The 27,595-nt window shown below is 46.2% G+C and overlaps 1 protein-coding gene across 20 annotated transcripts in view; it reads left to right on the top strand.

The window, feature by feature from the left end:
* The window catches only part of nfia (nuclear factor I/A), a 1,116,080-nt gene that overhangs the window by 759,644 nt on the left and 328,841 nt on the right, over nucleotides 1–27,595 (top strand). For 19 of the 20 annotated variants that reach the window (XM_072510961.1, XM_072510968.1, XM_072510962.1 and 16 more), the window contains one exon: nucleotides 19,345–19,407. The exons of the other annotated variant lie outside the window; for it this stretch is intronic. In XM_072510961.1, the coding sequence (XP_072367062.1) occupies nucleotides 19,345–19,407 (63 nt within the window). The remainder of the gene's footprint in view (nucleotides 1–19,344; nucleotides 19,408–27,595) is intronic. 20 annotated transcript variants of the gene reach the window in all.

Here is a 27,595-nt window from a genome sequence, read left to right as displayed (position 1 = left end):
TGACAGCTGATGCTTTTTAAGATGCTCTGTGAGACTTGTTGCAATTGCCTGGTTCTAAATTTCACGAGGATCACAGAGTGAAAGAGTGTTTGTAAGTTTGAACATATTTGTTCCTTGAATATAAAAATATTCTTGGGCCCAGGAGTTACCAATAGCATCACCGGTGCCATATCCTGCATTTTTGCATTTTAAAAAATTGTTGTAAAGCATACTGCTTACTACTCTGGTCAAGAAATGTATTAACCTGTACTTCAATCTTATTCACAATTTATGCTTCCAAACAGTTCAGTGTACTACGATGCAACTGTTTTTCTCTGTATTTTAGTGCTGTAGCTGAGAGCATGTCACGGACATTTAAAAAATGCAGTAGATTGGCCAGTCATTAGAAACATCCTGGGCGGGATTCTCCGACCCTCCACGCCGAAATCGCGCTCAGCGCGGGGGTGGAGAATTACCCAAAATAGGCTCCCACGCCGGCATGTGATTCTCCGGCGACCAGAGAATCGCTGGCAGTCACGTGAGCGATCGACGCGCCCCCGCGGCGATTCTCCGCGTACGACAGGCCGAGTGCCCCCGGCGTGGTTCACGTCGTCCCACCCGGCGAGACCTCGGCCGTGGGGGCCGTCCTGGTGGGGGGGTGGGGGATCCGACTCAGGGGGTGGCCTCCACGGTGTCCAGGCCCACAATCGGTGGCTACCGATCAGCGGGCGCGCTCTTTCCGGGGGGGGGGGGGCTATGTTCCTCCACGCCGGGCCCCTGTAGAGCGCCGCCATGTTGCGCGGGGGCCGGCGTGAAGACGGCCGTCGCGCGCCTGCGCGGACCCGCGGACGTAACTGCAGGACCCCACCGGCTACCGGAGCTGTGGGATGCACGCCGGTACCCTGCTGGCCTCCTTGAAGATGGAGAATCACCCTGGACTTTCTAGGAAAAAGTCCGCAGTGATTCCTGCCCGTTTTCCGGCAGGCGTGGGGACTTAGTCACCAGAAGGGAGAATCCCGCCCCCTATAACTAAGATAGTTCTAACGTCAGTAATTTCCACCTCTTGCATTTCTAAACCTGAGGGTTATTGCATACTGAGAGACAACTCTGGCTACTATTCTCTGATATAGTTTCCAAGTGGCTAGTCTTCGTGCAGGAGTGAATAGCGAGTGTTGATCTTTTCAATTTTTGTGTGCTCTAAGTTGAACACAACTCTGGGCTTTTATGAAAGTCTTATTTAAGGAGGGGGATATACTTGCATTGGAAACAGTTCAGAGAAGTTTCATTAAGCTGTGTCCTGGGATGAGCGAAGGTTGAAAGTTTGGGCCTATATTATTGGAGTTTAGAAGAAGGAGGTGAACTTATTGAAAGAAATAAGATTCTGAGCAGTATTTACATGGTAAATGCTGGGTCGATGTTTCCTCTTGAATGGAAATCTAGAATTAGGGGGCAAAGTTGAAAAATAAGGGGTCTCCAATTTAAGATGGCGATCAGGAGTAATTTCTTCTCTCAGAGGGCTGTTCGTGTTTGAAATTCTCTCCCCTCGCGAGCAGCGGAGACTGGGTCATTGAATGTATTTAAGGCTGAATTGAAAGATTTTTGATCAAGGAATTTGGGGACATGCAGGAAAGTAGAGTTATGGCTACAATCATTTATGTCATGACCTTAGTGAATGGCGGAGCAGGTTCGATTATGTCGAAAGGCCTACTTCTGCTCCTATTTCTTCCGATCTTATGATCCACCAATTGACTTTCTCCTTTGATATTCCAGAATTGGTTTGTCAATTTTGCTTGTCACTTCAGACCTGTTTGGGTTACCCGACACAATGCGCACTTTTTCTCGGCTACTTTGTTCAAATACTTGCCAGCAATAATGCAAAATGCGAGACCTTTACTTTTGATTGCTTTCCCTTTATCTCTGTTTGCTTGATTTGGAAGTTGCTCTGCTGCAGTGTACTCCCACTGCCATCCAGTATCTATCCCGAGTGGTCATGCTTCATGTGCAATCCTGCACAGGAAGGAGTGGTCGATGCTCCAATAGTGGGTGATATCATAGCTGAGTTTTCCCCCTTTGATTCTTTTCAGCAGAAGCTGGAATGCCTTACCTAGCCCAAGGACACTAAGGGCACTTGTAGCATGCAACTGCTGCCCCAGCTTGAAGTTCAACAGGCACTTTTCTGTTGCTAACATTAGGAGTGACGATAAAACTGACTTCCAGTGCAGTTGTTTGGTCATATGCATTTTATAAAGAGACATGTGAACAACCTCTGTATTGTCACTGATTGATTTTTACACTTTCTTTCTGTAAACAGAAGCTTGCCAATTTTAGACTGGACTGAAAATGTCAAAATGTAATTGTTGGTGTTCCTCACTTAATATTTCAGGCTTGGACTTTGGCACCTCACTGAAATGGCTCTAATGGACTTGAATTCAATTTCTGTCTTTGGATTTGGATTTGGATTTTGTTTATTGTCACGTGTATCTTTCCTTCTATTCTGGTCTTATTGCAGCATGTAAAATCTCTAAATAGTTTAGAAATCCATTGCTATGCCTTGTGCAGAGGCCCCATTTCCTGTAACAGCATCAGGGCTGAGCTTCTAATCTGAAGCAAAAAAGGAAGCTTGTGAACAATCCGCACATTAAAAATTAGTGTGGTTTTCTCGCAATACCTGGTCGTGTAACTTATGATTTACGGCTAATAATTCACTGTAGTTACCTATTTTATGGTGATATCAATTCAAACATATTTGCTGACTGCTAAGTTACGTTTGGAGTATATGAAGACCTAATTCATTATTTTAGATCTATGCAGTTTGCATATTATTTTTATTCACCCTCCCAGTGGTGGAGACACCTGTACAGGGAAGCCTGCAGGGATTTCTGTTTTTTTTGTTGTATTTTACTTCCCTGTGAGACCTGGAGCATCAGCTTACTGTAGGAACCAATGCCATTGTTTTGTCTTTGTGAAAAGGTCAGAACTGAATAAAAAGCACAGTATCCTCCATCAGAGCACAAAGAAAGTATTGACTTTCCTAATCCAGTTTCGCTGAAGGGTGAGAGAATTAAATTAGTTATCTGGGTGAAGAAATCGAGAGCCTATGAAAAAAGATAAGGAGGCGGTTGTGTTTTCTCTGGGAGCTTTCGGCCCAAGATGCGCAGGTGTGTCACTCGATCCATGACTCACATCGATCGGGCTGTGCAAATGCATATTTAATTAGTGCAGGGACTTGGAATGCATTATGGCCCTGAAGTTTGCATTGAACTGACTGTCAGGCTTTGTGAATGTTCTCCCTTGGTTCGTTGTTCAAGGCGCTTCAGTACTGTGTCTGAACAGCTAAAAGTTTCTTTGTTTTTAGCTGCTGATGCGTAGCACACAGCTGAGAGGAATACAAACAAGTGAAGTCTTAAAGTGTTTATTTTTGTCTGGAAATAAAGCTGAGACAACACAGCGAGAGACAAGGAAGGTGATGGTGATGGCGAATAATTATTAGACTCCTATTTGAAATATGCTAGATTTTCCCCATTTAAAAAAATTTTTCTGAAATAAATTGGAGGAATACCCTGTTATTTTTGTCTGTCTTCTCTTTCACGTCTGAAGCATTACGCTATTTTAAACTTTAAATTCCCAGGCATTTTGTCCAAGATTTACAATGTACTCTCTTGGTTTTCTTCTCTACCCATGCATTTTGTCTAGAGAAACTAAAAGACCGTTGCTTTAAAACTATTTGTTGAAAGGGATTTCCATGTTGAATTGTGATTACTCGAGACTTGTAAATAGCATCAACTCTACAATGCTGGAATAATGTTCATGAAATATTAGTCTTGCAACAATGATCAGTTTCACCATATTTCCATGCTGTTTCTCGTGAATAATGCTTTCGTTAGTTAAACAATTTCTAGAAAGAAACAAGGTGGAAGATTTTAATTGGTGCATAAGTTTTTACAAATGCTATGTTCATATAGGTTGTTGAGTACAAAGACTTAAATATTAAAAATGTTTTTTATAGTAAAATTTTGATACAAGCTGACGGTGAAAGTTAAAGGTTTACTTTTTTTAGAAACGAGCAAGTTTTTAAAAAATAAGTACGGCATTAAAAAAAATGTCTCCAGCCTATGGATAAACTGCATCAAATCTCTTAATATTATGTCTTGGTCAGCTTGGCAGGCTTTCGAGAAAGATCCTGATCTGTGTCACCTTCAATGTCCTTTAGCACCCTGGCTGAACCCAGCACAACTTCCCTTGGTAAGGGCTAACTGACAGTGTCACTTATTTAATCTTTGGTCCTGAACTTGCTGGTCCAAAAGATCAGTGAGGGCACTGAAAAATATATAAAAGATATGATAGTAAATATGATTTCTGATGGTTTAAAATTAGTAGCAGGATCATGTCTAGGAGAACCACTGTGCAACGTCACTTTTTCCATCATTAGTCATTACATGTCTTTTTTCAAAAACCACAAACTAATTGTATGTGGTTTCAAACTCCCTCAAAGGTTAAACTTCTTCCAGCTTTGTTGTGTTATGTAATTTGGAATAACATAAACTGCCACTTGATGCAGTTTTGAGTAAAAGATGCTCCAGACTTTGAAGCGAGTTCAATGTGTTTTATTGAACTATTAGCACAGTTCTCAATGAGTTCAATTCTCTGCTAATCTAAATGTAGTAACTCAGTCTAACTGAGCCAGCCTTGCTCTAAGCCACGTGCTGGGGTGTGATGCTGAGGATATATCTTGTCTCACTCTGTAAATGTTGGTCTGTGGAAAGAGGCAGGGTGTGAGTGCCTCATCCCTTTTATAGTGAGATACCACCCCTGAGTGTCCTGACTGCTCATTGGTCGTGTCCTATTCTATGTGTTCATTAGCTGCATGTTTGCATATCATGTCATCTCCCTTTTTTAAATGTTTTGTTGGCGTATGTGAATGTATTTACATGTGAATGAGTCTGTTTAACGTGACTGACGGAGGACAACAGAACAGAGCAAACAAAACAAACGTTCACAAGTCCAGTCTCTGAGGCTCGCGTCTGATCCTGGTCGACCGCCGGAGAGGTGGCGGAGGGGACAACGGCGCCTTGACAGGCGGGATGGACGCTTGACTGGTGGCCTCGTGGTGCAAGGTATCAGGAGGCGGCAATTCAACATATGGAAATGGAGGAGAAAGTGGTTGCGGGCAGGCAACTTTGCACAGTGCCCGTCGATTCCTTCGGACGATGGAGCCATCAGCCATACACACAACATAAGAGCGGGGCGCGGCCTGTCGAACAACGACAGCTGGGGCAGACCACCCACCATCCGGTATCTTGATCCTGACAGTGTCTGCCGGGGATAGCACGGCCAGATCGGTGGCATGGGCACCATAGCCCTGCTTTTGACGGTCTCTGAGCTGCTGCATCTTCTGCCGCACCGGGAGGTGATCCAGGTTGGGCAAGTGTAAGGCTGAAAGCGTCGTCCGCAGGTCCCTATTCATCAGGGGGGTTGAGCTGGTGACATGCCAGTGGACAATGGAGTCGCTCTGTACGCGAGCAGTGCAAGGTGTATGTCGGAAGCAGTGTCCGCGGCCTTGCAGATGAGCTGTTTCACAATGTGCACCCCTTTCTCGACTTTTCCATTGGACTGCCGATAATGCGGACTGGAGGTGACATGCTGGAAATTGTATGACCTGGCAAAAGGGACCATTCTCGACTGGTAAAGCACGGGCCATTGTCGCTCATGACGGTGATTGGGATGCCATGCCTTGAGAACGTCTCCTTACGGGCTTTGATGACGGTCCGAGAGGTGAGGTCCAGGAGCTTCAGCACCTCAGGGTAATTCAAGAAATAGTCGATGATCAATACGTAGTCGCGACCATTCGCATGAAAGAGGTTGATGCCAACCTTGGACCATGGAGAGGTCACTTTGTCTTGCTGTTGGAGCGTCTCCTTGCTCTGCGCTGGCTGGAACTGCTGACAGGTAGCACAGTTCAGGACCATGTTCGTGATGTCCTGGCTGATGCAGGGCAGTAGACAGCTTGCCGGGCTCTGCGTCTGCACTTCTCGATGCCCACGTGTCCCTCATGAATCTGGCGCAGGGGCAGCACGGTGGCGCAGTGGGTTAGCCCTGCAGCCTCATGGCACCGGGGTCCCAGGTTCAATCTCGGCTCTGGGTCACTGTCCGTGTGGAGTTTGCACATTCTCCCCGTGTTTGCGTGGGTTTCGCCCCCACAACCCAAAGATGTGCAGGCTAGGTGGATTGGCCACGCCAAATTGCCCCTTAATTGTAAAAAATGAATTTGGTACTCCTAATTTATTTTTTAAAATGAATCTGGCACAGCACCAAGCTCTGGAGACTGAGCAAAGTGACAATCCTGTACAGCTTGAGGAGGATACCATCAATCACCATCAGGCCATCCTTCAGATTGTAAAATTGTGGGCACTGCCCTTTCTGCCAGCCATTGGTGAGGTTGTGGATGACGTGCTGTAAGAGGGGGGTGGCTGTCTCATCAAGGATGAGAACTACCTTCTCATCTGTCGCCGGGAGAGTGCTAGCACACAGCTGCTCCTGCGATTCGATGTGCTGGATGATCTCCAGTGGCTCACTGGACGAGGTGACGGAGCAGGACAATGCATCAGCGATGATGAGCTCCTTGCCAGGTGTGTACACCAAGTTGAAGTCATACCTCCTAAGTTTAAGCAGGATTCTCTGCAACTGAGGCGTCATGTTGTTCAGGTCCTTGTGGATGATGTGGACCAGAGGCCTATGATCCGTCTTGACAGTGAATGTCGGCAGTCCGTAGACATCATCATGAAATTTGAGGATGCCGGTGAGAAGACCCAAGCACTCCTTCTCAATCTGAGCATATCTGGTCTCAGTGGGCCTCATTGACCTTGATGCGTAGGCTACTGGTGCCCAGGATGATGTGTCATCTCGTTGAAGCAACACCGCACCGATGCCATCCTGATTCGCATCTGTGGATATCTTTGTCTCCCGGTCCAGGTCGAAGAATGCCAGGACTGGTGCAGTGGTGAGCTTGGCTTTCAGCTCCAGCCACTGTCTGGTGTGCCACCTTCCACTCAAAGGCAGTTGACTTTTTCACCAGGTTGCGTAGGGCCGTGGTGTGTGGCCATGTTTGGAATGAACTTGCCCAGAAAATTGCCCATACCCAAGAAGCGCTGCACCGCCTCTTTGTCCTCAGGGACCTTCATCGCCTCGATGGCCTTGATTGTGTCTGTGTCCGGGCGCACACCATGCTGTGAGATCTGGTTACCTAGGAACCTGAGCGTCGATGTGCCAAAACAACATTTGGACCTGTTTAACTTTAGGCCGTTGGCATGTACACGACGGAATACCTTCTGGAGACGGGACACATGTTCTTCAGGGGTCGTGGACCATATGATGATGTCGTCCACGTACACCCAAACCCCTTCAATGCCTTCCATCATCTGCTCAGTGATGCGATAGAATATCTCCGATGCCGAGATGATGCCAAATGGCATGCGATTGTAGCAGTATCTGCCAAAAGGCGTGTTGAGGGTGCAGAGCCTTCTGCAGGACTCTTCCAGCTGGATTTGCCTAAATCCCTGTGGTGCATCCAATTTGGTGAAGAAGCGGGCGTGTGCCATCTCACTCGTGAGTTCCTTCCGCTTCGGGATGGGGTCGTGTTCCCGCATGATATTCTTATTGAGATCCTTGGGAGCAATGCAGATGCGCAGGTACCCCAAAGGCTTCTTTACGCACACCATCGAGCTGACCCAGTCAGTTGGTTCGGTGACCTTGGATATGATGCCTTTTTGCTGAAGATCCTTGAGCTGTGCCTTCAGGCGCTCTCTCAGTGAGGCAGGGACTCGCCGTGGTGCGTGGACCACTGGCTTGGCATCAGGTCGTAGCAGAATCTTGTAGCGATACGGCAGAGTGCCCATCCCGTTGAACACATCTGGATACTGGGCGACGATGTCATCGATGCCGGCATGAAGATCCACATGGGAGGATGTCGTGGTGTAAACTCTTTGAATGAGGTTCAGCTGCTTGCAGGCGTGCGCCCCTAGTAGGGATGTCCTGTCCGGCTTAACAATTTCAAAGCGTAACCGTGCTTGTGCGTGTCGGTTGGATACGTGCAGGTGGCAGGATCCCAGTGCCGTGATGGCATTCCCGTTGTAATCCAGGAGCTTGCATGCAGCTGGAAGGACCGTGGGGGGCTTCTTAATGTGCCTGAAGTCTGCTTGTGAGGGGAGGTTGGCAGAGGCACCTGTGTCCAGCTTGAGCTGGATAGGGCAGTGGTTGACCATCACTGCTTGCTATTCGTCCTCGGAATCCACAGCTAGGATTGACTGGACTTGCGATGAGTCTGGTGTGGCATATTCACACGTTCTAATAATGCCCACACTGTAGGCGTTGTCCAGGCATTCAATATCTGGATCTGCTGCACTGCCGGGATCAGAATCCTGTAGGCATTGATGCACACTCCGAATGCGCGTCATTGAAATTGGGACACTGGCTCCTGACTGGCGGTGCAGATCTGCACAGGGCTGCATAGTGGCCTGGCTTCCCGCAGTTTAAACAGCGTCTGCCTCTTGCAGGGCAGCGTTTCTTTAAATGGGCAGTGCCACAGTTCGAACACGTCATGATGTTGGCAACCTGACGCTCCGTGCGTCGTTGCACATGCGCAGTACGGTTCTCAGACGTCTGCACCTGCGCAGTGCGGGTTTTGGCCGCTTCGTTAACCCGTTCGCATCGCGCATGCGTCGGGCCCCGCGTGGGATGAGTGCGCGAAATGGCCGCTTTCGTCAATGTTGAGGCGCTGCATCCGGGAGATGTCCTGCACACTCTCCGCCTCGTGGGAGGCTAGTCTATCATTTTCTGCCGTTTTGTACTGGGAATAGCGATTTTTAGCGTGTTCATGCACTGTGCATGTTTCAATCACGACTGGCAGGGTCATATGCTTGATCTTCAGTAACTGCTCTCTTAGAGGATCAGAGTGAACTCCAAAAACGATTTGTTCTCTGATCATGGAGTCAGTGATATCACCGAAGTTGCAGGATTGCGCTAGCAGCCTAAGCTTAGTTAAATATGAGTTGGAGGATTCGTCTTTACCTTGCAATCGCTGCTTGAATATGTACCGCTCGAAGATTTCGTTGGTGACCACCTCACAGTGGCTGTCAAACTTGTCCAGAATGGTCTGAAACTTTGTCTTGTCCTGGTCTTCGGCGAAGTGAAAGGAGTTGAATATTTCTAAGGCGTGATCACCTGCTGTGGTGAGGAAAAGAGCTATCTTCCGAGCATCAGGCGCACCATTGAGGTCTGATGCTTCGACGTAAAGCTGAAATTTCTGCTTGCCGGATGTCCTGAGCTGGTGAGGAGCCGGAATCTTTTCTGTTGTGCCGGTATACATTCGCTGGTCGTCAGCCTCCCGTAATAGCCTCCCCGAACAGGCGCCGGAATGTGGCGACTAGGGGCTTTTCACAGTAACTTCATTTGAAGCCTCCTTGTGACAATAAGCGATTTTCACTTTCACTTTCACGGATCTTGCTGAGTTGAACTAACTAGATTGAACAGACTCCTGGGGCTTGATTCTCCGACCCCCCACCGGGTCGAAGAATCGCCGGGGGCTGGCGTGAATCCCGCCCCCGCCAGTTGCCGAAGTCTCCGGCACCGGATATTCGGCGGGGGCGGGAATCGCGTCGCGCCGGTTGGCGGGCCCCCCCGCTCGATTCTCCGGCCCGGATGGGCCGAAGTCCCGCCGCTAAAATGCCTGTCGCGCTGGTGTAAATTAAACCACCTACCTTACCGGCGGGACAAGGCGGCGCGGGCGGGCTCAGGGGTCCTGGGGGGTTGCGGGGCGATCTGGCCCCGGGGGGTGCCCCCACGGTGGCCTGGACCGCGATCGGGGCCCACCGATCCGCGGGCGGGCCTGTGCCGTGGGGGTACTCTTTCACTTCTGCCTCCGCCACGGTCTCCACCGCCAGTCGGCGGACATCGCGCCGTTTCCGGAGAATTTCGCCCCTGGTATCATGTGTTATGTAATTTGGAATAACACAAGCTGCCACTTGATACAGTTTTGAGTAAAAGATGCTCCAGACTTTGAAGTGAGTTCAGTGTGTTTTATTGAACTATTAGCACAGTTCTCAATGAGTTTGACTCTCTGCTCATTTAAATGTAGTAACTCAGTCTAACTGAACCAGCCACGCACTGGGGTGTGATGCTGAGGATACATCCTGTCTCAGTCTGTAGATGTTGGTCTGTGGAAAGAGGCGGGGTGTGAGTGCCTCATCCCTTTTATAGTGAGGTACCACCCCTGAGTGTCCTGACTGCTCATTGGTCATGTCCTATTCTATGTGTTCATTAGCTGCATGTTTGCATATCATGACACAGCAACAATAACAAATGTAAATATGATCAAGAGTTGAAATTATAACCACAAATTATTCAGTTTTGGCAGGGTGCCAGTTCGTAAGTTAAGTATTAGTAGAAAGCAAGTGTCAGGTTGGCACCAAGGCAATCTATAGCTAGATTGGTGATTTTGTTTCCCTATATCTGTCAGAATTTGTTCAACGTATTCTTCTTGTTCAATCTGACATGCTCTACAGTACTGTTTTGTAGGTTTTATTTGTACAACCCACAACTGAACAATTTACTCATATTGTGAGCTCAGTCAGTTTGTCATTGTGTCACCTTTGACCATTCCCTGCTTGGAGCGGGGTCACTTCCTGGAAATGCACCCGATGTTTTGAGCCAGAAATGTCTGAACAATTCTTGCAAAATGATTTTTTTTGTTTTGAAACTTCCAAAATAAACATTCAAATTTTCCTTGTGTCCGCAAGGGTATAATGGCACATGGGGATCAGTGGCAGTATTCTGTCACATTCCTGATGATTTTATCATTTTCTGACAATAATACTTCTATTGATATTGTGCCTTTCAAGTCCAAACATCTTCAAACCATTTTAAAGTGCAATGGTTGTTATATAAATATATATACACAAATGTGGGCGGGGAGGTTTCTGAAGCTCCACCGCATGCATAAAAAGCTGGAAATGGTTCAGCAAAATATTGTAAAAAATATTTTCTGATAGTTTGGAATTAGTGGAAGGATCATGCCTAGCGGAACTACTATATAAACCCACCTTTTCCATCCTTCATTATTATGTGACTTTTTCAAAGCTAACTTGAGGGCAGTCTGAGGGGAGCAATCTGGGTGGGTGGGGGGGGTGGGGGGGGGGGGGGGGGGAGGAGGGTTGGTCCAGTCTGGGGTTGGGGAGAGGGGGTTTGTTCTGGGGAGGGATGGTGGATGTTGGATTGGTGAGGTGGGTGAGGTCTTAAAATCTATATTTTTATCAAGCTTTTTTGTTTTGTAAATATTTTATTGAAAATGTTTGGTCAACCAACACAGTACATTGTGCATCCTTTACACAATATTATAACAACACAAATAACAATGACCTATTTTATAAACAAAAAATGAATGAATCAATAATAAATAACAAAAATGAAAACTAACCCTAATTGGCAACTGCCTTATCACAAGTAACACTCTCCAAAAATATAATTTAACAGTCCAATATATAATTATCTGTAGCAACGACGTATACATATTATACAGTATATATTACCAACCCTGAGAGTCCTTCTGGTTCCTCCCCCCCCCCCCCCCGATCCTGGGCTGCTGCTGCTGCCTTCTTTTTTCCATTCCATCTATCTTTCTGCGAGGTATTCGACGAACGGTTGCCACCGCCTGGTGAACCCTTGAGCCGACCCCCTTAGGACGAACTTAATCCGCTCTAGCTTTATAAACCCCGCCATGTCATTTATCCAGGTCTCCACCCCCGGGGGCTTGGCTTCTTTCCACATTAGCAATATCCTGCGCCGGGCTACTAGGGACGCAAAGGCCAAAACATCGGCCTCTCTCGCCTCCTGCACTCCTGGCTCTTGTGCAACCCCAAATATAGCCAACCCCCAGCTTGGTTCGACCCGGACCCCTACTACTTTTGAAAGCACCTTTGTCACCCCCATCCAAAACCCCTGTAGTGTCGGGCATGACCAAAACATATGGGTATGATTCGCTGGGCTTCTCGAGCACCTCGCACACCTATCCTCCACCCCCAAAAATTTACTGAGCCGTGCTCCAGTCATATGCGCCCTGTGTAATACCTTAAACTGAATCAGGCTTAGCCTGGCACACGAGGACGACGAGTTTACCCTGCTCAGGGCATCTGCCCACAGCCCCTCCTCGATCTCCTCCCCCAGCTCTTCTTCCCATTTCCCTTTTAGTTCATCTACCATAGTCTCCCCTTCGTCCCTCATTTCCCTATATATATCTGACACCTTCCCATCCCCCACCCATGTCTTTGAGATCACTCTGTCCTGCACCTCTTGTGTCGGGAGCTGCGGGAATTCCCTCACCTGTTGCCTCGCAAAAGCCCTCAGTTGCATATACCTGAATGCATTCCCTTGGGGCAACCCATATTTCTCGGTCAGCGCTCCCAGACTCGCGAACTTCCCATCCACAAACAGATCTTTCAGTTGCGTTATTCCTGCTCTTTGCCACATTCCATATCCCCCATTCATTCCCCCCGGGGCAAACCTATGGTTGTTTCTTATCGGGGACCCCCCCAAGGCTCCAGTCTTTCCCCTATGCCGTCTCCACTGTCCCCAAATCTTCAGTGTAGCCACCACCACCGGGCTTGTGGTGTAGTTCCTCGGTGAGAACGGCAATGGGGCTGTCACCATAGCCTGTAGGCTAGTCCCCCTACAGGACGCCCTCTCTAATCTCTTCCACGCCGCTCCCTCCTCCTCTCCCATCCACTTACTCACCATTGAAATATTAGCGGCCCAATAATACTCACTTAGGCTCGGTAGTGCCAGCCCCCCCCTATCCCTGCTACGCTGTAAGAATCCCTTCCTCACTCTCGGGGTCTTCCCGGCCCACACAAAACCCATGATGCTCTTTTCAATCCTTTTAAAAAAAGCCTTCGTGATCACCACCGGGAGGCACTGAAACACAAAGAGGAATCTCGGGAGGACCACCATCTTAGCCGCCTGCACCCTCCCTGCCAGTGACAGGGATACCATATCCCATCTCTTGAAATCCTCCTCCATTTGGTCCACCAACCGCGTTAAATTTAATCTATGCAATGTGCCCCAATTCTTGGCTATCTGGATCCCCAGGTGACGAAAGTCCCTTGTTACCTTCCTCAACGGTAGGTCCTCTATTTCTCTACTCTGCTCCCCTGGATGCACCACAAACAACTCACTTTTCCCCATGTTCAATTTCTACCCTGAAAAATCCCCAAACTCCCCAAGTATCCGCATTATTTCTGGCATCCCCTCCGCCGGGTCTGCCACGTATAGTAGCAAATCGTCCGCATACAAAGATACCTGGTGTTCTTCTCCTCCTCTAAGTACTCCCCTCCACTTCTTGGAACCCCTCAACGCTATCGCCAGGGGCTCAATCGCCAGTGCAAACAATAATGGGGACAGAGGGCATCCCTGCCTTGTCCCTCTATGGAGCCGAAAATATGCAGATCCCCGTCCATTCGTGACCACGCTCGCCATTGGGGCCCTATACAACAGCTGCACCCATCTAACATACCCCTCTCCAAAACCAAATCTCCTCAACACCTCCCACAAATAATCCCACTCCACTCTATCAAATGCTTTCTCGGCATCCATCGCCACTACTATCTCCGTTTCCCCCTCTGGTGGGGCCATCATCATTACCCCTAACAGCCTCCGTATATTCGTGTTCAGCTGTCTCCCCTTCACAAACCCAGTTTGGTCCTCGTGGACCACCCCTGGGACACATTCCTCTATTCTCATTGTCATTACCTTGGCCAGGATCTTGGCATCTACATTTAGGAGGGAAATAGGTCTATAGGACCCGCATTGTAGCGGGTCCTTTTCCTTCTTTAAGAGAAGCGATATCGTTGCTTCAGACATAGTCAGGGGCAGTTGTCCCCTTTCCTTTGCCTCATTAAAGGTCCTCGTCAATACCGGGGCGAGCAAGTCCACATATTTTCTATAGAATTCGACTGGGAATCCATCCGGTCCCGGGGCCTTTCCCGCCTGCATGCACCTAATTCCTTTCACCACTTCTTCTACCTCGACCTGTGCTCCCAGTCCCACCCTTTCCTGCTCTTCCACCTTGGGAAATTCCAGCCGATCCAAGAAGCCCATCATTCTCTCCCTCCCATCCGGGGGTTGAGCTTCCTATAATTTTTTATAAAATGTCTTGAACACTCCATTCACTCTCTCCGCTCCCCACTCCATCTCTCCTTCCTCATCCCTCACTCCCCCTATTTCCCTCGCTGCTCCCCTTTTCCTCAATTGGTGTGCCAGCAACCTGCTCGCCTTCTCCCCATATTCGTACTGTACACCCTGTGCCTTCCTCCATTGTGCCTCTGCAGTGCCCGTAGTCAGCAAGTCAAATTCTACATGTAGCCTTTGCCTTTCCCTGTACAGTCCCTCCTCCGGTGCTTCCGCAAATTGTCTGTCCACCCTCAAAAGTTCTTGCAGCAACCGCTCCCGTTCCTTACTCTCCTGCTTCCCTTTATGTGCCCTTATTGATATCAGCTCCCCTCTAACCACCGCCTTGAACGCCTCCCAGACCACTCCCACCTGGACCTCCCCATTATCATTGAGTTCCAAGTACTTTTCAATGCACCCCCTCACCCTTAGACACACCCCCTCATCTGCCATTAGTCCCATGTCCATTCTCCAGGGTGGGCGCCCTCCTGTTTCCTCCCCTATCTCCAAGTCTACCCAGTGTGGAGCGTGATCCGAAATGGCTATAGCCGTATACTCCGTTCCCCTCACCTTCGGGATCAACGCCCTTCCCAGCACAAAAAAGTCTATTCTGGACATAGGAGAAAAACGAGAACTCCTTACTCCTAAGTCTGCTAAATCTCCACGGGTCTACACCTCCCATCTGCTCCATAAAATCTTTAAGTACCTTGGCTGCTGCCGGCCTCCTTCCAGTCCTGGACTTCGACCTATCCAGCCCTGGTTCCAACACCGTATTAAAATCTCCTCCCATTATCAGCTTTCCCATCTCTAGGTCCGGAATGCGTCCTAGCATCCGCCTCATAAAATTGGCATCATCCCAGTTCGGGGCATATACGTTTACCAAAACCACCGTCTCCCCCTGTAGTTTGCCACTCACCATCACGTATCTGCCCCCGTTATCCGCCACTATAGTCTTTGCCTCGAACATTACCCGCTTCCCCACTAATATAGCCACCCCCCTGTTTTTCGCATCTAGCCCCGAATGGAACACCTGCCCCACCCATCCTTTGCGTAGCCTAACCTGGTCTATCAGTTTCAGGTGCGTTTCCTGTAACATGACCACATCTGCCTTAAGTTTCTTAAGGTGTGCGAGTACCCGTGCCCTCTTTATCGGCCCGTTCAGCCCTCTCACGTTCCACGTGATCAGCCGGGTTGGGGGGCTTCACCACCAGGCCCTGTATGTCGTCCTCATTCTCGGCTGCCTTTGCCTTCACGACCCGAAGCTCCCGCTCCTGGGTCTTTTGTTCCTCCTTTAGCCCGTCGATCGCTTGTAGTATCGGGGCCAACAGCTCTTTCTTCATTTCCTTTTTGAGCTCTTCCACACAGCATTTCAAGAACTCTTGTTGTTCAGGGCCCCATGTTAAACTGCCACCTTCCGACGCCATCTTGGTTTTTGCTTGCCTTCCTTGCCGCTGTTCTAAAGGATCCACTGCAATCCGGCCACTTTCTCCTCCTTTTTTCATCCGTGTCCAGGGGGGATTCCCTTCTGGTTTACCGCACAGTGTTTTTAGCCGTCAAAATTGCCGTTGGGGCTCCTATCAAGAGCCCAAAAGTCCTTTTCACCGGGAGCTGCCGAAACGTGCGACTCAGCTGGTCATCGCCGCACCCGGAAGTCCATTTTTATCAAGCTTTTGGTCATCGGCCCATATATTTACTCATGTGGCTCCAGTCAAACTTTGTTTGATAATGCTCCTGTGAAGCACTTTGGGATGATTTACTATGTTAAGAGTGCAATGTAAATACAAACTGTTGTTTTGTACAAAATACTCAATTTAAACTGATCAGCAAAGAGCTTAGCTGAGGTGGGATAGGGGTTGTGTGGGGAAGAAAACAAGCAGGATTTAAAAATTTAACAAAGCAGCTAACTAGAAAAATAACAGAGGGTCAGGCGTGTGCTCCCCCCCCACCCCACCCCCCCCCCCCCCCCCCCCCACCCCCTCACTCGATTTACGTCCTATCTGAGGTGACCTATTGGCGATGTCAAGGCAAAAAGGGGAAACAAGCCAGAAACAAGCCAGAAATGCCTCAGGAACCCAAGAGAAGACCATGTGATATAATATAGATCACAATATCCCCAGGTCAGATACGTATTGATGGCAATTTTCAGTGAGAATCATAATTCTTGCAGAACCTCTGAATTTCAAAGGAACAAAACGCCAAAGTTCTCATTGGTGATCAATATTTAGTGATCTCTGCTGACATCATGCAGGTGTAGATATTGAGTAAGGAAAGTATTTTGCAGAGCTGCAAGGTTTCTCGCAGCCCAGTAGCCTACTGACATTCACTGTCAGGTAGAAGAAGGCTTCAAGTGTGCAGGAAATCATATCCTAACACGAGTCAGTTGGTGGAGACCGAGAAATAGTGAAAGGCAAATTTTGGATTTTTCCATATGGACCTAACAAAAAAGCTGGGTTCTACAGAGTCTTGAGGTTATTGACTGCTGTTTTTTAAAAAAATATTTTTTATTCTCCTTTTTCACATTTTCTCCCAAATTTACACCCACCAACAACAAACAATAATCAGTAATAAATATGTCAATCCCCATATCAATAACAACGATCCCATCCTCCCACCAAACCTCAAACATTAGCCCGCATGTTCACATAAACAAATGACAAAAAGGAATCAGGAATCCCCCATAGTCACCATCAACACACACAACCCCCCCCCCCCCCCCCCCCAACTAATGTTCGATGTTATCCAGTTCTTGAAAGTGCATGCACGATGAATAATGCCCATGAATTGTAGAACGCCTCCATCCTTCCACTCAGTTCAAACTTAACCTTCTCAAGTGTCAAGAATTCCAACAAGTCCCCCTGCCACACTGGGGCACAGGGTGGAGAGGTTGCTCTCCATCCCATCAGGATCCGCCTTCGGGCGATCAACGAGGCGAAGGCTACAACATCTGCCTCCGCACCAGTTTCCAACCCTGGCTGGTCCGACACCCCGAATATGGCCTCCCGGGGGCCCGGGTCCAGTTTCACGCGCACCACTTTAGAAATTACCCTAAAAACCACCTTCCGGTAATCCTCTAGCTTTGGACAGGACCAAAACATATGAACGTGATTAGCGGGGCCCCCCTACAACGTTCGCACATCTTCTACTCCTTCAAAGAATCGGCTCATCCTCACCCTTGTGAGGTGTGCTCTGATTACCACCTTCAGCTGTATCAGCCCCATCCTCGCGCACGAGGTGGAGGCATTCACTCTCCGGAGCACCTCACACCAGAGCCCCTCCTCCATATCCTCTCCCAACACTTCCTCCCACTTTGCTTTGATCCCTTCCAGTGGTGACTTCTACTCTTCTAAAATAGCTCCGTAAACCACTCTCCTCCATTCTGACCCACTGGGAATCAATCCCTCTGACCCAGCTCCGCACCTTCTCCACATTCGCCGCCCAGTAGTAATACATCAGGTTTGGACCGGCAGGCGTATTCTGGCGCATGCGCAGGGTGGTGTCTTCCCTGCGCCCGCCATGGTGGAGCCCTACAGGGAACATCTGGGGCGGGATTCACGCCGCCCCCAGGGGATTCTCTGACCCGGCGGGGGGGGGTCGGAGAATCCCGCCCCAGATGTTCCCACACAAAAACTGTGACCAGTAGCGATGACCATGCCGGGGGCTCGGAGACCATTGTAACCCCTGGATGGTTGGGGACATGGTCTGGTGCCAGGTTAGCACTGCCATGGTGGCATTGCCAAGGGGCATAGCCTGAAAGGGCAGGCCTTGTATGGGTGGGGCCTGAAGGAGGCTGGGTCTGTAGGGAGACCCATTGGGAGGGCCCCAATGCCAGCGATCAATAATGTGGGAGGGAGGGTTGATGCTGGCAATCAATGATGAGGATGTCCGTGGGGGTGGGGTGAAGAGGTTTTTAAACTCATTCTGCGATCAGACCACCCGAGAAAAAGGGTATCCCGATCTCTGTGGTTCTGGCCTTGCCGGCGTCTTTGGGACCCGCACCTTAGAATGATGGTGCAAACCCGTCCCCTTCTAAAAAAAAAAAATGGCAAAGTGTGGGAAGATCGCGATGGAAAACCTAGCTGTTTCTCTGAGGATAAACTTGCCGTTTTCTGATTGACGCTGACATTTTGCAATTTTTGGGCAAAATTCCATTCAAAGTATAACAGGATGACATCTTTTCCTGTGTGATGTTAGTGCAATTTGAATGGAGAGGATACAGTGCTGGTGAATGTTGAGGTGTTTTGAATGTTGGCTAAGAGCCCAGTTCTGATATTTGCAAAGTTTCACAAAGATCAATAGCTGAACACAATAGTTGGTGCATGTGCCCACTGGAATTGAGGCAAGAATTAATTTCGAAAAAAATTTACATGTATCATGATTGAAAGAAATTTTGGTAAGATACAATATTACTTTCGAACCATAGAATCCCTACAGTACAGAAGGAGGCCATTCGGCCCATTGGGTCTGCACCAACCCTCTGAAAGAGTACCCTATCTATGCCCACTCCCCTACCTAACCTGTACATCTTTGGACAGTAAGGGGCAATTTAACATGGCTAATCCACCTAACCTACATCTTTGGACTGTGGGAGGAACCAGAGCACCTGAGGGACATCAATGCCGACACGGGGAGAATGTGCAAACTCCATACAGACCCACGGTTGGAATTGAACCCAGGTCCCTGGTGCTGTGAATCAGCAGTGCTAACCACTGTGCCACCATGCCACCTCAATGCACAGAGGAATTATTCTCCCTATAATCAGTCAGGGCGCATGGTTTACCAAAGCAATTGGAATTGGGCTTCAGCTCCGCCCATCCCTGGCCAACCTGGTTGAGATTGAGAACTCACTATATAATGAATCCCAGGCCCTGCAGCAGATCAGTGCCCCAAACAGTGTGCGATTGGGTAAGCTGTTCAGTTACGGTTTACAATCAATCACAATTAATTGGAAAGTAGCTATGGTACTGAAGTCCAATCAATCTTGAATAGGGATTAAGATAAACATTCAAAGGTGTAAAATACTAAAGGCTTTGAGGAAATAACATAAATTAGAATAGATAACCTGGACGTGCAACCATCAGTGACACAGGGTCTGCTTCTATGATGAAGTTTTCATGATCCACTCTAATAGGTCGGTTTATATTTTCTGTCTTTCAGATTCAGGTCAGTCTGAAAGTCCTAGCCAGGAAAGTGAGGATATCAAGGACCAGCCAGAAAATGGTATGTATTAATTTGACATGAAAGATGTACTGCAGCATTATTCTCTAAACTCTGCAGAAGAACAGCTGTCCTTTAAAAACTAGATTGTGTTTTCCTAAGAGTTGTAACAATTTGTTCTTAAACCATTAAGGAATTGATTGTAAGAAAATAAATGCCATCATTGGTTCTAAAGTAAAGACCTAAATGTAGTAAAGTTTCTTTTGAAGTCTTTGGCATTAGGTATGTTAGCTAACAATGAATGCTGTAGTTTTATATTCAGTGACTGTCAGTAAATGTCCTTTGTGATGTTAGCTTTGAATATTGTGTCAAAGCCAACCAAGTTTGCAAAAAAATAACAAGATAATTTGATGTGCTGCAGATCTGATTTCTCTTACTGCGATGGAATTAGAAAACGTACCAGTTTAGTTTTCTTAACCATTGAGCACCTGACCACATTGAGAAATGTATTTTATGCAGCCACATTCAACACTGTGCAGCAATCTTGATGGCAGGCAAAAGAATGATTGTGGTTATACTAAATGTTATCAGTTTTAATGAACTCCAGCAATTCTATTTAACAACTCTAACCCTTTAAAAGTTGAGATTTTCCAGTGAGGCATCTGATTCTAAGTCTGCAATCACCTAATGATTCGTATCTGGTACTACAAATATAAGATAGAAACTTGAACAAAGTGCTCTCTGTAGTAGACCGTCAACTTCAGCTTACACTTGCTATAAAAGCCAGCATGGCATCTTTGTAGTGGAAAGTTTTTGTGGTAATCTGTTGCAACATTGAACCTGCCCATTAGAAAGCTTCATGAGAAATCCCGTTCAGGACCATGCAGTGAGTTAAATTAATGCCCACACTAAGTTGCCATAAAATACAAGGGGTGGAATTTAAACTTCTAAGTGTCATTTGTGGTGGGTTCTGCTGGCAGTTTCCCGCCAGCTCTGCTGGCGAGTTCCCCACCGCTATCAAACGACACTTAATGGGCCCTGGGGAGTTTCTTTCTGTTTTGGCCCACACTTAGAATTTTTTCAGCACTTTGGGGAGCTGTAACTCCAAGACTGGATCGCCAATTCGAAAGGGTGCTCCAAGTGAGCTTCTGAGTTCCCCATGCCCTCACCCATGGGCAATGTCACCCCCATACACATGGACACTTCGCCACCACCCCCCCCCCCCCCCCCCCCAAAATTAGGATACCCTGCTCTGGGGTCACTGAGGGTGCTCTGGGGGGCCACCCTCTAGGACCTCCATCCGTCACCCCCCCCCCCCCCCCAACCTCCCAGAGGCCCCTAGTTACCTGCCCTGCACCACCAACCCCCTAGTATCTATTGAAATATCAGTTGGACTAAATGTGACAATGGCTATCAGTAAAACATATGTTACATATTGTCCTCAGGATCTGAGTTTTTGTGCCTTGAAGAATTGGCGTACAGTTGCAACAGAATTTATTTACTAACAATTGCCTCATAGTACAGACCTTGGTATGGTTGAAAGTTTGTTTAGCTCATTATATAAACAAAAACCATAACTCACTCAGTCCATTTATTAGTTTACACACATCCTGTATGTTAAATACAACAAAAATTGAAATGGTCAGAGGGTTCAGGACTTTAAAAAAATCATCTTGCACAAACTTTTGCTATGGTTATTTCTTTTCCTAACTGACTTAATCTTGAACATGCTCAGCAAAGTCATACCAATCGTGCATACTAATACAGCTGGAAAATTATTTTGTGATCGTATGTGCAAGTGCTATATTCAATGAAAGTATAAGTTTATCACTCAAGAGGCCAACAGCAATGTGCACAACTGTTACACTATGTGCCTCAGAGAATTAAACACCCCTCCACCCACCCATTTCCTGTGGGTAACCTTTCAGACTGAACACCAAGAATTCTGGTGTCTAAATATAGTTGATGGGAAACACATTTCTCCACAAGCAGCATTTATTTTAACTGGACTGTACAGAAGCCTGACTGAATTATTGTATTAATATTTGAAAGTGAAACTGCCTAGTGAAACTCAGAATTATATCACAGTCCACTCGAAGCCTTCACTCCCACTGCAGTCTTGAAAGCTTAACCGTAACATTTTCAAATGTAATAATACTTTCACAACGGTAATCATGGGCGGGATTCTCCCCTACCCGGCAGGGCGGGGGGTTCCGGCGTAATGGAGTGGCGGGAACCACTCCGGCGTCGGGCCGCCCCAAAGGTGCGGATGTTTCCGCACCTTTAGGGGCCAAACCCTCACCTTGAGGGGCTAGGCCCGCGCCGGAGTGGATTGCGCTCCGCCGGCTGGCGGGAAAGGTCTTTGGCGCCACGCCAGCCGGGGCCGAATGGACTTCGCCGGGTGACGCATACACGGGAGCGTCAGCGGCTGCTGATGTCATCGCGCATGCGTAGGGGAGGGGGTCTCTTCTGCCTCTGCCATAGTGAAGACCATGGCGAAGGCAGAAGAAAAAGAGTGCCCTCACAGCACAGGCCCGCCCGCGAATCGGTGGGCCCCAATCGCGGGCCAGGCCACCGTGGGGGCACCCCCTGGGGCCAGATCGCCCCGCGCCCCCCCCCAGGACCCTGGAGCCTGCCTGTGCCGCCTTGTCCGGCTGTTCAAAAGATGGTTTAATCCACGCTGACGGGACAGGCATTCCAGCAGCGGGACTTCGGCCCATTGCGGGCCGGAGAATCGGCGGGGGTGGGCCCGCCGACCGGCCCAGCGCGATTTCCGCCCCCGCCGACCGGCGTGCCGCGATTCCCGCCCCCGCTGAATCTCTGGTGGCGGAGACTTCAGGACACAGCGGGGGCAGGATTCACGCCAGCCCCCGGTGATTTTCCGACCCGGCGTGGGGTCGGAGAATCCCGCCCCATTTTGGTATTCATATTTCTTAGGTTTGGAGTTTGCAACAAGGTGCAAGGACAATTGTATTTATTAGCTCAACTGAAAATTAAATACAAATGAGGTGAACTTTCTGTGAATAAAGAAAAGTTCACGCTTTGTCTCAAATATATCCTCATTTACTGTTACCTTCATTACCAGGGATCATTTGGTAAAATTAGATATTGGAAGTAACTCCTTCACCTGAAAAAAAATTCCAAAGTAAACAACTAGCAACAACCTTGGGCACGATCTGCAGCCGCGTTGCGCTCTCACTCATGCGCGATATGGCCAGTAGATCACGGAAGAGGCATCGTGCAGGCTTCCTGGCAGCCTTCACGCCTCATGGGATCTACCCAAGTTCCGGGAAGCATTGGAATCAAAATCCTGCCCAAAAGGGGTGTGACCAAACGGCACGCATCTAAGTAGTGTTTAAACCTACTTAGGTGAGCTTACCCGGGATCTACTGGCTTCCCAGCGAGGATCCAGCCAGGCGCTATTCAGTACATGTGTTGATGCTTACAGCTTCCTTATGTTTCTGAAATACAAACTTACAAAATTGTGCATTTTGTCAGTGTTTTTATATACTTCTCTAAATGGAGGCATGTAGAAATTCTGAGGCTATGTCCCGTATATCTATGAACTGCATATCTTGTTAAAGGTATGCAAACATATAACTTTATTAGATCACTACCTATATGTTGCATTCAATTCCTGAACTGCAACATGAATTTGTTCATGGATGTTGAAATGAAGAGCCAGTGTTAGAATATCATACTTAACAGTGCTAGAAGCAATGGTGTTGGCGTTCAATTATATGGTCCAACTTGGTTTGATATGATTTAATTTATATATCTTTTTTATTTTTTCTCTCTCGCCCCACTTCTTAGTTCCTCATTTACTGTACCTGTTATCTACATGGTAGAAGTGGACTGGTCTGTGAACTTCTGGATGTTGCTGCTAGTGTTTGTCTAATGTGAGATACATGTATGTGGAGAAGTCACAAAAAAAGGGAAGGAGCAGGACTAAGAACAAAGATCAGTGGTATTAATGAGGGATTGCGAATCAGATTAGTACAAAAGAAAAAATGGAGACGACTTAAAACACACACAGGCAGAGAGATCAGAATAATTGGAGAGCGCAATAGGAGCAAGAGAGAAGCTTTTAGAATGACTTTTGTCTGTGACTATTGGTGCAGAATATCAACTAATTCTTATATCAACTAAAATGCAAAGCAAACCAAAAACGACAGGTCTGCTTTCTGCAATGTAATCTTGGTTATTCTAGCAATGGATATGGAATACGAACATATCTGCACATCTGAAAGTTTTGTTTCATGGTTTTATGCATGTGTTTTCTTCAAAATCGTGTGATTGAGTAGTTGGGATTTTTACTTCTTATTCAGCTTTTGTTATTATGTTCCCCCAGGAGGGTAATTCTAACAATACAAAGAAGTTTCATTTAATGACTGGCTAGATAAAAGGTGTAATTTTCATCTAATTTGTGAGATGTGCAAGTAAAGAAATTTACAGAAACTTTTGTGCTTTATAGAACACAGTTCATGCTGAATGCTGAATTGTATCAATTTTTATATTTTATTAAAAGATTGAGCTTGCAACTGTAAGTTCTTTTGCATGGGGTTGGTCAAAACTAACCCACTTGCAGCAATTGCCTAATGCTTCCTGTGTCCACTTTCTGTTGCTAATGCTTGCATCTCTAATATAAAAATTTGGGTAATAAACTGAGGAGAGGAGATGGTTTGCAGTGAGGTTACAAGGCAGTAATTTAATTGAGCACTTCTAATTACGTCATAACCCATGGGAGTGAAGGTTTAAGTATGTCAGTTGAACCCAGAGATTGCAGATAACTGCCTTACACTCACTGCCAGCTACACTCTGTTCTATATGACAGGATAGCCATATTTTTGTATTTGTGGGTTGCATAAGTATGTTTAAATCCGGGTTCACGGTAATTCACCTATATCTCAACTTGCTAATATTAACAGGTCTCAGTGGTTTGATAAGGATTTGCCCATCAATGAGATAAAAGCACTTAAAGACAATTCCTTTACACAACTAGGTCCTGCATAATCCAAATAGAGCAAAGTAATAAGAACTATAAGTGCAAATAGCACTGAATTGCCTGGATTTAGGAAGGTAATTTTCATAGACTCGGAGGTGCTTTGTAATACTTCATTTTAATTAGATGAAGGGCAACATTTTTAAAAGCATTTCTCTCAGCGCCATTTATTATCGATAAACAAACAAACAACTGCATTCAATACTTATGTCAATGTTTTTGTGGAATAACGAGCTGAAATATGCGCGCTGGACTCTCTGGTGCAGATTTTCAGGTTTTACACTAGATATTTTCTGGAATGCAGCATCACGCATGACTTCTGTAAGCAGACATTATGTTGCCTATTATTCAAAGTGCTCCTTTTTTATTACCTAATATCTAGTTCAGTGGTAATGTGACCCAGAGATTTTCACACGTGTGTTTTCCTGCCTTTGTGGAAGGCAGACTGAAAAGAACACTAGCAAGATGGGGTACAACTGCAAAGCAACAAATGGCTTTATCTTATGTACAATACATGAATGAGCATGATCCAGTTTTTGCAGTGAGAGTCATCCATTTCTATTGCTCCAGGTTAAATGGAAAATAATAAACATGCAAGTGTGCTGTGACTCTAGGCTAAAACTCATGTTTGAGTGAGTTAAACACTAGTTGCCTTCATTTTTGTGGTGTGAGCATTGCTGGAAAGTCCATCATTTATTGTCTATCCCTAATTGCCTGGTGGAGTTGATGGTAAGCTGACGTCTTGAACCTCTGTAGTTCGTTGGTGTAAGTACTCCTGCAATGCTGTTAGGGAGGGAGTTCAAGGACTTTAACCCAACAACCAGGTAACTGATTCTGTACTTCTGGTTCCCAGCTGTATGAGTTCACTCATCGCTGTAACACTATGAGAAAGAGAGAAGCCAGCACTTAGGGTATGATCTCTTCAAGACTGGAAGGGGGAAATTCTCACAATATGAGAAAAGCTATTGGGCTTGAGCTGTTAGATTAGCAGACTTAATGCTATCCAATGTTGGTGTATTTCAAATAAATTAAAACAAAAAAATCAAAAGGGGTTAAATGAAAAGTGTTATTGAACAAACTATATTCCATAATTGTGATGTTAGTCTGTGACATGACTTACCGTTGAAAGCAAATCACCTGAATGAATATTTCCACAATATTACTATTATTTTACTGAACTTGGAGGCACACTCACTAAGCTTTCATCTTCCCCCAACTTGGGTAAGAAATTGGCTATTTGATTATGTTGACATTTGAGGCCTTACTTTCTTTGACAACTGACTGTGGGCATTGCAGATGCCTGACTTTATTTTTAGTGCAACCGGTGTAAGGTTAATCAGTTTATGAGAAGAAATAATAGTAATGTTCCCAATACTCTGGTTTCGATTTGTGTGCAATACTGATTTTTATTCTTGGAAATTTGCTTTTCACTGAAGTCTGTTCTTTTGGTCATGGACTTGTCAAGTCTCATGATGTGAGACCTTACCTCCATTCTTTACCTCAGTAGCACCTCAGTAAAACATTAATAACACCACATATAAATTCTCCCAGGTTATTGATTCAAAAGTTAACCAAACCACAGATAAATGACAGGCAGCATACTGCTACTGTGCATGCACAGAGGAAGATACTTTATCAATCGAATTCAGCCAACAGCCAGAAATGCTACTTAACCAGCCCTTGTTCAAATGGAATGAATAGGAACCCAAAAAACAAGCTGTTCGTTCTGAATGTGGACAGTTGGCAACTATGTTCACATTGTAATTCTGGAGCTCCCCACACCTTCAATTAAGAGAGCTCTGGAAATATCCAGCACTGGGGTTACAGATGACTCCTGGTTCATCCAACAGGAGACTATCCTTACCACATAGCAAATGAGCATGTAATTTATTCTCTGGAGTGGCCAGCTTGCTCCAGTAACCAATTTGGCAAAGAAATGAGGAGACATATTGGCTGCCACTGGCTGCAAATTAGAGCCACAAACTGAGATGATTCAAAGTCGCAACCATGTCATTTTTTGATTGCTTGCAATTAACAAAATGAATAATTGTAAACAAAGGTGCATATGCAAGGAGCCTTCGATTAGTTGCAGGTATATAAATAGACAGAATAAATTACCATATTACAATAAATGTTGCCTTTGAGACAAAGCTCTTGGCCATTAAGATTATCTTTTAAGATTATCTTAAGGCTATTAAGATTATCTTTTTTTAGTTTGGTGTCCATGTTCATAGAATATCAAAGATATTGTTTCTTTACAATCTGTGAAACACCTTGGATCACATTTTTTCCATTAAAAGTGCTCTATAATTGTAAGATGTTGTTCGTGTAAATATATTGCAGTGTAAATCTTAACATTCTGTAATTGCTATATTGCTCAAAATTCACAACACAATTACACTTCGAGTCTCTCAAGTAATCAAGTTTTTTCCAGGTCAAACATCATCAGTTGCTAATGTGCAATAATTTATGTCCAGCACTTCTTTTGAAGAAGGTGATGTCTAGATTATATCATCAAAAGTACTTAATGTAAAATAAATGGAAAGATGGGGTGGCATGGTGGCCCAGTGGTTAGCATTGTTGCTTCACAGCACGGAGGACCCAGATCACTGACGGTGAGGAGTTTGCACATTCTCCCCGTGGCTGCGTGGGTCTCACTCCCACAACCCAAAGATATGCAGGGTAGGTGGATTGGCAACGCTAAATTGCCCCTTACTTGGAAAAAAAAAATAATTGGGTACTCTAAATTTAAAAAAAAATGGAAATATGTTCATTTTCAGCAAAATATTTTCTGCTATAAAATTTTTTGTTTCAAAATTCAACTAACCATGAAAATAACAAGATGTAACACCAAAGCTGGCAACCATCAGATGGAGCAGAAAGAACCCATCTTCCATGTTAACAAACTTGTATAAATTACTGAATAATGTAATTGATTTATAGTTCACAAATAATATTTATAATGGCATGGAGTGAGTGAAAGGCAGTAATTACATCTGGTGATCAGATGAAGTTCTTAAACTACTAGTACATCCTCTGAATATCTTGATTAAATCAGCTTTTACTGTTACTCCCTCTGATTATTCTGTTTGCTGCATGGTAAATTGCAAACACGTCATTGCTGAATGACTTGTTCTAAAGTAATACGATTTAAAATGCAACTACCTTTAAGAATAAACAGTCAGACTTTTTCATATTTGTTTTTAATTATGAATAGAACTACCAATATTTCAAATGAACAGACTTCCT

Source organism: Scyliorhinus torazame, chromosome 7 (genome assembly GCF_047496885.1).
Source record: "Scyliorhinus torazame isolate Kashiwa2021f chromosome 7, sScyTor2.1, whole genome shotgun sequence".
NCBI lineage: Eukaryota > Metazoa > Chordata > Chondrichthyes > Carcharhiniformes > Scyliorhinidae > Scyliorhinus > Scyliorhinus torazame.
Note: the sequence above shows the minus strand (reverse complement) of the source record. Positions and strands in the feature narration are given on the sequence as shown.